At 42.3% G+C, this 15,000-nt stretch overlaps 1 protein-coding gene across 2 annotated transcripts in view; it reads right to left on the bottom strand.

The window, feature by feature from the left end:
* LOC143297293 (FERM domain-containing protein 5-like) overlaps positions 1-15,000 on the bottom strand; it is a 114,839-nt gene that overhangs the window by 46,564 nt on the left and 53,275 nt on the right. For both annotated transcript variants that reach the window (XM_076609564.1, XM_076609565.1), the window contains exon 4: positions 13,567-13,645. In XM_076609564.1, the coding sequence (XP_076465679.1) occupies positions 13,567-13,645 (79 nt within the window). The remainder of the gene's footprint in view (positions 1-13,566; positions 13,646-15,000) is intronic.

Below are 15,000 nucleotides of genomic sequence, written 5' to 3'. Positions count from 1 at the left end.
AAAAACTTTGTGTCTAAAAGTCCAAATCATGGACCCTCCCATTGCCAGCATACAACCTATCAAACATTATGACTTTAAAGAAAGTCTTCATGACATTTGTTTGTACATTTCAAATGCATTAAGACAGTTCATACATTAAAAAAAAAAAAAGGAAAAACATTTATTTGACTGGTTACTTCTTTTTTCCTTCCCGGAATGTTAGCTATCACATTCTACAATGTGGGCCTTTCATTCCCATGCGACCACAATAGAAACAACACCTGTGCAAGAACCTTTCTTTCCCTCCTATCAGTCTCTGTCGACCTGCCCTTTCCAGCAGGCTCTTCTGTTCCTACATTTAGCAAGTGGCACTTCACGTATGATCAATAAAGTGCCACTAGCCAGCCAGTGGGGAGTTCTTAGCCCTCTGCTGTATCAGCCCTTCAGACCAGATGAGATCAGGATGGTCCTCTTTCTCCTTCCTGCTCTCCTTTCCTACTATGACTCAGAGAGATTTGCAATCCCTCCTAGTCTTCTTCTTCTTCTTCTGCGTTCACTCGTATGCACACGAGTGGGCTTTTACGTGTATGACCGTTTTTACCCTGCCATGTAGGCAGCCATACTCCGTTTGTGCATGCTGGGTATGTTCTTGTTTCCATAACCCACCGAACGCTGACATGGATTACAGGATCTTTAACGTGTGTATTTGATCTTCTGCTTGCATATACACACGAAGGGGGTTCAGGCACTAGCAGGTCTGCACACATGTTGACCTGGGAGATCGTAAAAATCTCCACCCTTTACCCACCAGGCGCTGTCACCGTGATTCGAACCCGGGACCCTCAGATTAACAGTCCAATGCTTTAACCACTCGGCTATTGCGCCCGTCCCTCCCTGCAGTCAGCCCTCCCTGCAGTCAACCCACCCTGCAGTCAACCCTCCTGCAGTCAACCCTGTCTTGTCTCCTTGCTGTCTGCCTGCTGGTGTGTTTGTATTTCAGACAGGGACAATGTAACAGCCCCATTTTTCCCCCCAGCTGGATGTTAGTGTAGTCACATTGTGTCAGGCGTTGGTTTCAGTTTCAAGGAGGTGTCAAAGCATGCAGACTGGTCCATACATGTCACACCACATCTGTTTAAAATAATATTTAAAAAAACAACAACATGATTTATAAAAAGCATATACCTGACCAACACATACACCCAACAAACTGGTCAGGCTGCGTAAAACATTAACTTAAAATGAAATTAAAACAGAAAAATGAAAGCAAATTGATAAATTGATACATTAAATTCTAATAAAATCAAAGATACATAGAAGGTAAATGACTGAAGTAAATTAAGAATAAAAATGGGCCACATTCATCAAACTTGTATGTCTCTCATCTTAGGATGGCAGTGAAGTCTCTGTCTGTCTGTCTCTCTCTTCATCCATTAGAATGTTTGCACTTTGGATCAGACATACTGGTTTCAAAGCAAACACATACATGTACACAACTCTTCTCTCTTTCATCCCCCATGGTCTGTTCTAGCAGTTTATGGCTGGCTGACACCAGTGCCTGTGGAGTGGGTCATTCCACAGTTTGAATGCACAACAGATCCCCTGCATGGTGGGTACGATCCTGTGTGTCTTGATTTTTGTGGGGTCATCACGACAACTACGAGTCTAGTCTCCTTCTTTTCCCTTACGGTGAACACTTTCGTCAAGCCGACAATTATTTCACACTGAAGAAGGGAAATTATCCTTGTCGTGTCAAGACAGGAAAGCAGTTCATTCTCTTTCTTATTGTCACCTACTCTTCATCCATTGGGATGTTTGCACTTTGGATTAGGCAGGTTTCAACGTATGTACACAACTTTCTCTGTTTCCTCCCCCAACCCCCTGTTTCAGCTGCATATGGATGGCTAACATAAGCCTGTTGAGTCGGCCCCTCAACAGTATGATCATACAGCACACACCCCTTGCATGGTGGGTATGTGATCCTATGTGTCTGGATTTTTTTAGGTCATCACCATGAGTGTGTGTGATATCCTAGTCATGTCAGGTCAGGGCAGCAGTGCAGTCTATCTCTCACACTCTCAGTCTCACCCTCCCTTCATCCATTTCAATGTTTGCTCTCTGGATTGGAGTCTGGTTACAATGCAACCCCCCCACCCTGGCCTGCACTCTGTTTTAGCAGCTTGTGGAGAGCTATCATCTGAGCCTGGGGAGATGGACTCTCTCAGTATAACACCACAGCTTCCTTGCAAGCTGGGTATGATTCTGTGTGTTGTGTTTTGGGGGGGTTCATCACAATGACTGTGAGTCGTCAACTTATTCTTTTCTCTGTATGGTGAACACCCTCGTCAAGTTGACAGTTGTTTAAAGGAGGGGGAGTTATCTGGTCAGAATAGTAGTGCAGTCTCTCTCTCTCTCTCTCTTCATCCATGACTTCTTCTTCTGCGTTCGTGGCCTCCAACTCCCTTGTTCACTCGTATGCACACGAGTAAATGCAAAGACTGACATTATGTCACTACTGCAACATACGATATAATCTTTGAAATATACTTCTTCTTCTTCTGCGTTCACTCGTATGCACACGAGTGGGCTTTTACATGTATGACCGTTTTTACCCCGCCATGTAGGCAGCCATACTCCGTTTTCGGGGGTGTGCATGCTGGGTATGTTCTTGTTTCCATAACCCACCAAACGCTGACATGGATTACAGGATCTTTAACGTGCATATTTGATCTTCTGCTTGCATATACACATGAAGGGGGTTCAGGCACTAGCAGGTCTACACATATGTTGACCTGGGAGGTCGTAAAAATCTCCACCCTTTACCCACCAGGTGCCGTCACCGTGACTCAAACCCGGGACCCTCAGATTGACAGTCCAACGCTTTAACCACTTGGCTGTTGCGCTCGTCTCTTCATCCATTACAATGTTTGCACTTTGAATCAATCAGACTATTTGCAAAGCACTCTGTTTTAACTGCTGCCTATGAACAGAGCTCTATCATCTGAGCCAGGAAAGAGGGGCTCTCACACTGTAACAGTGTGAGTATCCCAACAGAATCCCCAGCATGATATGGGTATGACTGTGTGTTGGTTTGGGGGGAATTTGTTTGTCATAACTCTGACTGTGAATAATCTTCTTTTCCCACATGGCAAACAGCTTTGTAAAGTAAATTATTTCACACGAAAGAAAAGGAGTGATAGTGAGAGAGGAGGGGTGAATTGGACAGTATCCTCGTTTTTGGCAGACAGACAGACAGACAGGAGGACAGACCAACTGAAACTCACCCCCACCCACCCTCCAAATGTGAGCTCAACAATTGATATTCTGGCCTGTGTTCTTATCCTTGGCAGCCAGACTGATGGAGTGTCTGACTGACCGACTAAAATTGATACTTACCCCGCCCCCACCTCTTCCCAAAGGGGGCAGTAATTTCTGAGAGGCATGGATCAGTGTAGCACAGTCCCCCATCAGTGGAGAGGGACTGTATTGTGGTGTGTGTGTGTGCGTGCGTGCGTGCATGCGTGCGTGCGTGTGTGTGTGTGTGTGTGTGTGTGTGTGTGTATGTATGTATGTGTGTGTGTGTGTGTGTGTGTGTGTGTGTTTATGTATGTATGTATGTATGTGTGTGTGTGTGTTTATGTATGTGTGTGTGTGTGTGTGTGTGTGTGTGTGTGTGTTTATGTATGTATGTATGTGTGTGTGTGTGTATGTGTGTGTGTGTGTGTGTGTGCACGTACTGACGGAGAGGGCTGAGCAGGAAAGGGAACAGTGATCAGTTTGTTCCTTTCATCTCTTCCATCATCATCAGTCTGTCAGTGGTCGGCGCTGCCTTCACTGATAAAATTCTCCACATTTGTTTCTGCCTGCCTGTAACCATGTCCCATGACATCCTGACTTGTAAGCTAAGTCTTATTTCAATATGGTGAAAGCACTTTATTGACGAGCGTACTGTCACAACAGTCATCTTCTTCTTTGTTCATGAGCTGCAACTCCTGGGCTTTTACGTGTATGACCGTTTTTACCCCGCCATGTAGGCAGCCACACTCCGTTTCCAGGGGTGTGCATGCTGGGTATGTTCTTGTTTCCATAACCCACCAACTGCTGACATCGATTACAGGATCTCTAACATGCGTATTTGATCTTCTGCTTGCGTATACACATGAAGGGGGTTCAGGCACTAGCAGGTTTGCACACAACTGACCTGGGAAATCAGAAAAATATCCACCATTTACCCACTAGGCGCCGTTACCAAGATTCAAACCTGTGACCTTCAGACTGAAAGTCCAACGCTTTAACCACTCGGCAATTGTGCTCGTCGTCACAACAGTCAAGGAGTTAAATACACAGAGAGAAACACAGAAAGAGATGGAAGAAGAACAGATCAACACTGTTGTTCCGACCTTGTGAACAACTTTAAAAGATAATGTGTTTGTGAAAAATCTCCAACATAAAAACAAGTGCAGTGTAACTCCCTGTCTCACAATACCCAGCACTGCAACATTACAAAAGGGGAATGGAACCAGAACCAGAACGCTACGGTCTGTGAACAAACACCATTAACCACTTCCCAATGATGGTCAATGGTCGACGCCTCCATCCATTTTTCACAAGGCCACCGTTTAAAGCTATGCCTGGTCTTTGTGCTAGCTAGCAAGTTGTGTCCAACATTCGACACCAATGTTGGCTATTTCCCCATCTTCCTGCCATTAGCGGTAACGACTGTCATGACATCAAAGGTCCGCAATCTGTGCAGTCATCTGCATCACCAGGTAGTGCACCCAAAGAAAGCAAGCCAAGAAAAAACTCCAGGTGACCAGAATGCACACAGGTGGGGGTTGGGGCAGAACCATTGAAGGAACAAAAAAAATTCAGTCAGTATCATCAACAAGGCCAGGGAAAAAAAGGTGGGTGGATGTGGTGTGGAGGCATGGGGGTTGTATGTGTGGGAGGTTCCAATATTATATCAATTAGATAGTTAACAAACATCACATCAGTGAGGGAGGTTCCAATATTATATCAATTAGATAGTTAACAAACATCACATCAGTGAGGGAGGTTCCAATATTATATCAATTAGATAGTTAACAAACATCACATCAGTGAGGGAGGTTCCAATATCATATCAATTAGATACTGAACAAACATCACATCAGTGAGGGAGGTTCCAATATCATATCAATTAGATAGTTAACAAACATCACATCAGTGAGGGAGGTTCCAATATCATATCAATTAGATAGTTAACAAACATCACATCAGTGAGGGAGGTTCCAATATCATATCAATTAGATAGTTAACAAACATCACATCAGTGAGGGAGGTTCCAATATCATATCAATTAGATAGTTAACAAACATCACATCAGTGAGGGAGGTTCCAATATCATATCCATTAGATAGTTAACAAACATCACATCAGTGTGGGAGGTTCCAATATTATATCAATTAGATAGTTAACAAACATCACATCAGTGTGGGAGGTTCCAATATTATATCAATTAGACAGTTAACAAACATCACATCAGTGTGGGATGTTCCAATATTATATCAATTAGATAGTTAACAAACATCACATCAGTGTGGGAGGTTCCAATATTATATCAATTAGATAGTTCACAAACATCACATCAGTGTGGGAGGTTCCAATATCATATCCATTAGATAGTTAACAAACATCACATCAGTGTGGGAGGTTCCAATATTATATCAATTAGATAGTTAACAAACATCACATCAGTGTGGGAGGTTCCAATATTATATCAATTAGACAGTTAACAAACATCACATCAGTGAGGGAGGTTCCAATATTATATCAATTAGATAGTTAACAAACATCACATCAGTGTGGGAGGTTCCAATATTATATCAATTAGATAGTTAACAAACATCACATCAGTGAGGGAGGTTCCAATATCAAATCAATTAGATACTGAACAAACATAACATCAAGTTTTTTTTCCTCAGTCTGCGATCTGTGAATTCAAAACAAAATACCCAGCACATCACACGTGAACACACGTTGATACACTAACAGGAAAACAGTCAAAGGCCGCACTACATAACATAAGACACAGAGCACACTGACCCCACGCTTTGTGCGCAAGCTGTTTTGCTGGCAACAGTTCAGATGCACAACAGGTGAAAATGAAATGGATCCACTGACAATCTACACATTATCTTCCTTCCATAAAGGCACATGCCACGAAAACCCCCATTCTGTTCTTGGCAAAAGCTAATCGTCTCACTGTCTGGACAGGGGGAAAGCTGTACGGTAACTCGGTAAGCCAGAGGAGTACAAAACTGAACATCACTGTAAAGGCAATGGTAACAAGAAATATATAACTGTGCTGAAAATACCTGAAGAAAAAAAGTACATTAAAACTGCGATTTATTTTTTTCTTCAGATGTGAATGGCACAATTATCAAAAGGCAGCACTGGCAGTGATCTTCTTAAAACATCCCACACCCCTTAACACACACACACACACACACAAGTTCCACACACACATAAACACAAATGCAAGCATACCATTTTAAAATCCAGAATAACACTCTCTGCTGAGTTTTGATTGAACAATACTGCATTTCTTTGTTGTTGCTGCTGTTGTTTTGTACAGTGCTTTCAGACTGGACAGTTTTCCTATGGAATTATGCTTGTATAATGATCATCAATTTACACAACATTATCTTCGAAAAATCGTCAAATGTGACACATTCTCGTGTGTGTGTGTGTGTGTGTGTGTGTGTGTGTGTCAGGGTGTGTATAATAAGACTAATGTTTATAAACTCATTTCTACATCACAAAACCCACCTTCCCCATCCTTTTAAACTTTTCCCTGTATGCCCTGAAGGAAATATGTCCAGGTATTTTTTTTTTTTTTTTTTTTCAAAGATGTCCTGAATATGATTATTCATCTCACGGTTCATCACTGGACTCTTTCCAAAAATACCCAGCAGTCACAAACCCCATAAACATTTTCCACAAGCATCCATGGTGAGGAATAGGCAAATCTCATCTTGCTTCCACTCTCTGTCTTCCCTCAGCCCTTTCAGTCAACAAAGACTTTTTCCTTCCTTTTTTTCTTTCTTTCTTTTTTTTTTCTTCAGGGTTGGAGGGTGGCAGGAATGGTTAAGACGCTCAGCTGCCAATACAGAGAGTCCGTGAGGGTGTGGGTTCGAATCCCGCTCTCGCCCTTTCTCCTAAGTTTGACTGGAAAATCAAACTGAGCGTCTAGTCTTTCGGATGAGACGATAAACCGAGGTCCCGTGTGCAGCACGCACTTGGCGCACTGAAAAAGAACCCATGGCAACGAGAGTGTTGTCCTCTGGCGAAATTACGTAAAATGAAATCCACTTTCATAGGTACACAAATATGTAAGCATGCACTCAAGGCCTGACTAAGCGCGTTGGGTTATGCTGCTGGTCAGGCATCTGCTCAACAGATGTGGTGTAGCGTGTATGGATTTGTCCGAACGCAGTGACGCCTCCTTGAGAAAGTGAAACTGAAACTGGAGGGTGGGTGGGTGGGACAAGAGTTACTTGTAAACTTCTCCGCTTCACTTGATGTTTATTTTGATCACCTCAAGAACAACAGCTGCGCACACAACTTTCTCTTCATCAAACACTCATTTCTGACAGTGAGCATACTGGGTTAACACTTGTTTCTCATGGTGAGGATATTGGGTGATTTAGGTCGTTATATGTATGTGATACCCCCCCCCCCCCCCCCCCCACCACCCATCCCCCTTCTCTCCCTCCCCCTTCCTTCCTTCTTCTTCGTTTGTGCACTGAAACTCCCACGTTCACTCGTATGTACATGAGTGGGCTTTTACGTGTTCAACCATTTTCAACCCGCCATGTAGGCAGCCATACTTCGCTTTCGTGGGTACCTCCCCCTTCCAATCCTGGCGTTTTCGTTTTTGTTGTTGGTGAACAGCAGGAATCACATACAAGCCATTAAGGTTTTGCCTAGTTAGTAAAAAAGTATATGAATTTTTTTTTTACTTGTTCATTTTGAATTTTGTTTGTCATCATTGATTTTTTCTTTCTTTCTTTTTATTCATTCCTCTGCACTCAGGCCAATGGGCATGTGATCAATACTGGCAGCTTGCCTTTGGGAGTTATTTCTGGGCAGGTCTGATCGTGAGGTCAACACATGTTGTAAGCTCACGGATGACTGCACACAGGAGGAAGAATGCTGGAGGACATATGTGTGGCTCCTATTCAAATACACACTGTCAGCAGGCTTTATTCATGCAGGCTTCCTCTAAACTGCAATATAAAATATGCTGCTTAAAAAATATCAAATCCAGTGAATCGTTTTTCCTCGATGCTAGAAATGTCACAGTTGTGAGTGGGGAAGAATATGGTGGTAAGTGTGATAATGTATGATTAGGTTAAACTGATCTATTGTTAGATTACATGGCTCTGCAGTTGTATACCTACTTTTGTGCTGCATTTTTCTGTAGCTGAGTATGTGTGTACATGACACTGTGTACGAATATTTATGTGTGTGTGTGTGTGAGTGTTATATATGTGTGTGCATGCGCATGCGTGCGTCAGTGGGATGAAGTATATACACTTGTTGATCAAAGTGCATGTGTGTGTGTGTGTGTGTGTGTGTGTGTGTGTGTGTGTGTGTGTGTGTGTTTGTGTAAAAGTAGTAGTCTTCAATTTCATGTCTTTCCGCTTTCAATGATATAAGACAGTGTCTGTGTGTGTGTGTGTTGTGTGTGTGTGTGTGCGTGTGCGTGCGTGCGTGCGTGCGTGCGTGTGCGTGCATGTGCATGAGTGCGCTGAAGTGTATACTTGTTCATCAAAGTGCACACACACATTCATAAATAAATGTATGCGTGTATAGGTGTGTGTGCACACATGTACATGCTTGCGAGTGAACATGCGCAAGTGTGTGTGAGTATTCATATGTACATGCATGTACACCTGGGTGCTCAAGCACATTGTGTGTGCAAGGAAGTTTATATTTGAGTGTGTGCACATGTGCTTGAGTGCATGCCCATCAATACGAGTGCTGTGCATGTTGACTGATTAATTAAGTGTGTGTGTGTGTGTGTGTGTGTTTGTGTGCAAGTGCGTAACGAGTGCACAGGTGTGTGTAGGTGCATGCCTCTGGTCACAGGCAGAGATCCGGGTGTGTTAACTAGACAGCTGAACCCTGTGTAGGCTGGATGGGGAAACATAATACATGAAGAGACATGGTGTGAGAACAGGACACACAGAGAGACAGAGAGAGCTAGAGAGGGGGATCCTTGTTGCCCTCCTCCCATGTCAGGACATACGACAAGCAAGGTCTCCACCCTGTGATTCACTCACGCACATGCACACACACATGTACACACACACACTCACAGAGAGTTAAGCATGTGCACATGCGTGCAAACACACATGCTCACACACACACACACACACACACACACACACAGAGGTGCACATGCTCTCAGTCATACACACACACACTCACAAAAAGTTAAGCATGTGCACAGACGTGCGTGTACACACACACACACACACACACACACACAAACACAGACAATTGCGCATGCACAAAGACAGATCAAACACACACAACACACACACATAAACACAAAGTAAAAAAACACACACACACACGAGCATACACATGCACATACAAAAGAGAGAGTCAAACACACAGTAAAACACACAGTAAAAACACAAAGCACACACACACACACACACACACACACACACACACACCCATGCACACAGTGTCAAATGCGTATGTGTACGTGTACACATACACACGCATGCACGCACACACACACACACACACACACACACACACACACAAAGTATGCATGTGCACACAACATATACACAGAAACACTTGACAAAAAAAGCTTCTGCACACACATATTAACAAACATACACTTGAATGCACACATATGCATATATAATCACATTGTAATACCACTCACTCTTTGACAAAAAATGTTTTCAACACACACACAATATCTTAATAACTTATACAGAATTCAAAAAGGATTTATTCTGCACCTTATGCTTTACACAGCAGGTTTGCTGTGAGACAAAATGCTGATGAAGAATTATATTGTTTTAAAAAACAACTTTGAGTCTGGTTAGTGTTTTTCGTATGAAGGTGATATTTGTCTGCCTTGTAATGTCCATCTTAAATCATTTGTAGTTTGCATGGGAGTGTGTGCATGTGGTGTGTGTGTGTGTGTGTGTGTGTGTGTGTGTGTGTGTGTGTGTGTGTGTGTGTGTGTGAGTGTGTGAGAGTGTGAGAGTGTGTGTGTGTATGTGTGTGTGTGTATGTGTGTGTGTGAGTGAGTGTGTGTGTATATGTCTGTGCATGCATATGTATGTGCATGCATGTGTGTGCGTGTGGTGTGTGTGTGTGTGTGTGTGGTGTGTGTGTGTGTGCGCGCGCGTGCACAAGCGTGTGACCGTGAGCGCACATGTCTGCGTTCACATATGCGTCGATCTAAGATGTACACACGCTTAGCTGTTAAGAAAATGTCAGATGTAACAGCCACCTGGGTAACGAGCTGAGGATGTTTAACATGTACAAGCCGGCTTTGTTGTCCACAGGGTGGACTCCAGGGGTGTGAGCGGAAAACTGGTGTGTGTGTGTCACCAGCAGGGCAGCCCAGTTAAAAGGGGTCTCCTAGGTCAACAAACAGGCACACCTGCAAAGTGCATGAACCCGCTACCTACACATACACACGTGCACAACATCAACTGTGCGCATCGAAGACCCCACAATCCATGTAAGTGTTTGGTGGTGGTTTATTAAAAAACAAGAGTGTACGCAGCATGCACCCCCCCCCCCAAAAGAGCATGGCTGTCTACACAGCAGGGTAAAACAACAAGAACAAAAAAACAAACATAAAAAATGGTCATACAAGTAACATCCCACTGATATAAAGAACTGGGAGTTTTGCAGCCCATGAATGCAGCAGAAGAAGCAGCTTGCCATGCGAGGCAGACACTAAACTAAAAAGGACTACAAGTGAACACTGGGCTCTCTCTCTCTCTCTGTCTTAATCTCCCTTCCTCTCTGGCTCCACACCAAATGCTGATGTTACAGGAACTTGCTGTGCCACTCCCCCTTATTAAATCATTCCCCTCTAAACAGACACACAGTCACTGTTTTTGCTATTTTCTTCACCACTTCTCTTTCATACAAGAGAGAGAGAGAGAGAGAGAGAGAGAGAGAGTGTGTGTGTGTGTGGGTGTGGGTGGGTGTGCGTGCGTGCGTGCGTGCACGCGCGTGCGTGCGTGTGTACATGTGCATGAATGCGTATTTGTATGCATGCATGTACATGTGTGTGTGCATGTTGTGGTTTGTTGATGTGGTATGTCATTTGTATATTTGGTTTGTATCTTCTGTGTGTGTGTGTGTGTGTGTGAGTGTGTGTGTGTGTATGTGTGGGAGGGGGGATATATATGAGTGTGCATGTATTTGCGTGTGTGCATGCATGCATGCACATGTGTGCAGACATGTTTTCTTGTGTGAACTTCACTTTCGTATTTCTCCTGACCAGCTTAATACTGTGCACCAGTTATCAAATTATCAGCAAGTTTTTCTCCACGGCTGGAGTGATGAATGAGAACATCAAACAAACTAACAAAAATGAAAAATCCTTCATCGAAATGTACTTCAAATGGCTATTGATATCCAGAGTCATAATGGTATTATCATAATTAAGTTCAGCAACAAACATGAAAATGTTGGAAGGTAAATCATGGGGAACAAAAAGGTTAAAATACTTGACCTTTTTTTCATATATATATATATATATATATGAAAAAAAGGTCAAGTATTTCCCAGACTCCACCAACCCACCTCAATAAACACACATACATTCTCTCTTTCTCTCTCTCTCTCTCTCACACACACTCACACACACACTCTTCCTCCCACACACACACAAACCAATCTCCTGGAACAGTGCTTTGACAGAACCTGGAAGACATCTCTGCTGGAGAGTTACCCGAGAGCTAAAAGATTGAAGGTTCTGCACAAAGCAAACCCATCACTGTCTTGCCCACAGAGGCTAGTCTTTTTTTTCCTTCTTCTTTTTTGTGTTTTGTTTTGTTTGCTTTTCTCTTCTGTCTTCAAACTGCAGTCGATTAACCTTTCTCACAAAACATACTCAATGACAGAGAGAGAGAGGGAGATGGGGCGGGGGGGCGGGGGGGAGGGGGGGGGAGGAGGAATAGAGAGAGAAAAAAACAGAGGGCGGTACAGAACGATTGAGCCTATAAGCACGTAAACATGTCTAAAACCAGACATTTAAAAAACATAACAACAACAACAAAAAAACACCAACTAATAAGCCAGCAGGCGACTGGTATGTCCAAGGTGAAAAAACCCCAAAAAGAATACAAACATAATGAGAATCAGAATCCGTTTACTATCTCAGTAAAGAGAAATGTGCGTTGAATGAAGTCTGCAATAGAAACAGATTACCAGCAGAGCAGTAAAAACGGCACACAACACATACAGAACTGCCATCCCCATGACAGACTTTAGAGGAATATTTTCAGCAACAGATAAGAATGCTGGGAAGCAGAGAGAATGTTTTCGGTTTTAGCATGTGCGTTTCACTGTCATACCCCAAACAATATGTTTCTTTTGCTAAAATACAAAAAAAGTTCCTTTCTTTCCCTTATTGTATATTTCAAAGACGGGCGCAATAGCCGAGTGGTTAAATCGTTGGACTGTCAATCTGAGGGTCCCGGGTTCGAATCACGGTGACGGTGATTGGTGGGTAAAGGGTAGAGATTTTTACGATCTCCCAGGTCAACATATGTGCAGACCTGCTAGTGCCTGAACCCCCTTCGTGTGTATATGCAAGCAGAAGATCAAATACGCACGTTAAAGATCCTGTAATCCATGTCAGCGTTCGGTGGGTTATGGAAACAAGAACATACCCAGCATGCACACCCCCGAAAACGGAGTATGGCTGCCTACTTGGCGGGGTAAAAACGGTCATACACGTAAAAGCCCACTCTTGTGCATACGAGTGAACGCAGAAGAAGAAGAAGTATATTTCAAAGATTATATCGTATGTTGCAGTAGTGACATAATGTCAATCTTTGCTTTTACTTTTGGACACAGTCACTTCTTCAGAGAAGATGAGGTCGCTTTCTTGCATTGGTTTCTGCAACAGTTTCTTTGTTCATGGTAGTAGCTCGTTATCTGTTGGCACTTCTGGATCACTGATACAGCTGTGGTATCCTGCCCCAGGGAAGAATGGAAATGTGACCCATTATCCCTCAGCTGAAGCGTTTGTTCTAGTGGTTGTTTTGTTTTTGCTTTTCAACCCATAAAAATCAGCCTTGGGGACATCAATTCTTAAAATCTTTACCCTCTGTTGTTGTTTTTTTTGTATTTTTTTTTGTTTTGTTAAAGAACTGGATTGATAGAGATATTTCATGCTTACTTTATCTCTGTGAAGAAAGCATTGGAACTGTTGAAACAAGACTGGTAATGATGTCTTTGATGACATACATAACAGAAGCACACACACAACAACGTCAAAACAGAGCCAAAGTGAGCCTATCGTCTGGTGCACTGATGTACCTGGTAATCTCCTCGTGCAGTTTCATTGGGTCCTCTGGATAGAACTTGACACGAAAACACAACACCATCGGGTTGATTCCTGGAACACAGACCAAACACAATCCCTCATAAACAATAGCAAGAACAAGTAGAAGGATGATACTAATAATTCAAATATGCTCAACTGCTCTGTACAACATAAAAGTAACAAGAGAGGCAAGGCCTTCAAGACTCACTTGTGATAAACTTATAAAAAAATCCAAGCTTTTTATGTATTGAGTATAATTTCAGAATGTAATGTTTAACATGAGAAAGATCAGTTTAAAGCAAATTAAGTCCCATAGCATTAATTACAGAGTCATTTCCCTTTTTTACTATCTGCACCAAAACGTTTGCAAAATAAATAAAACTTCCATGCTTAGCAAAAGAAGTTCCTGTTTGAACAAAAAATGATAATAATGACTGCTCTTGTTGTTGGGTCAGAATATCAGATCAAAGTGCCAAGTTTAGAGAATACAAAAAATATAAATATAACAGTAAATGCAGTTTGCAGAAAATTAGGCTTCATTTTTTTTGTGCCCATCCCTGAGGCGCAATATTGTTTTAAACAAGATGACTGGAAAGAACTGAATTTTTCCTATTTTTATGCCAAATTTGGTGTCAACTGACAAAGTAGAGAAAATGTCAATGTTAAAGTTTACCACAGACACACACACAGACAACCGAACACCGGGTTAAAACATAGACTCACTTTGTTTACACAAGTGAGTCAAAAACCGATGAAATAAAACATATATTCAAACACTGAAATGAAAACATATATTTATAACCCTACACAGACATCCAGCCAAACATGCAAACATTAATCTATGTTCATGCACACACAAAATCATGACACACTATATAACTCTCATCCTACATATCACGCTATCATAAAACCAAAATGATTTGCATAAAAACATCACAATACTTAACGCAACACCAGTAAAACAATACTTAAAACCATGTGCCTTTCTCTCTCTCTCTCTCTCTCTGTGTCTCTTTCTTACACACACACACACAGACGCACACACACTCACTCACACACACACACACACAAAACATGAGCCAAGCTTTATCTCTCACAGGCAGGCACACAAACATATCACTAGTACAGAAAGGATGCGAAAGAAAAGTATGAGAGGAGGTCTGTAGAAAAGAAAATGAAAACAAAAAAAACCAACAAAAAAATCCTAACAGAAAGAGCTCATTCATTACTGACTTGGTGCTGCAGACCACCACTAATAATAATAAAAAAAAAATCATTAAAAAAAATCAAGAATTAAAAAACAAAAAAAAATCTGAATCCTCATTGCCAACATACAATACACCCTTTCTCTTACGCACACTTGAATGCATGAGCACAAGCATGCTCTCTAAACGGATGCAGGCAGGATGAGCACAACTGTGAGTACA

This window comes from Babylonia areolata, chromosome 22, assembly GCF_041734735.1.
Source record: "Babylonia areolata isolate BAREFJ2019XMU chromosome 22, ASM4173473v1, whole genome shotgun sequence".
NCBI classification, from domain to species: Eukaryota; Metazoa; Mollusca; class Gastropoda; order Neogastropoda; family Buccinidae; genus Babylonia; species Babylonia areolata.
The sequence above is the reverse complement of the archived record's forward strand: the minus strand, read 5'-3'. Positions and strand labels throughout refer to the sequence as shown.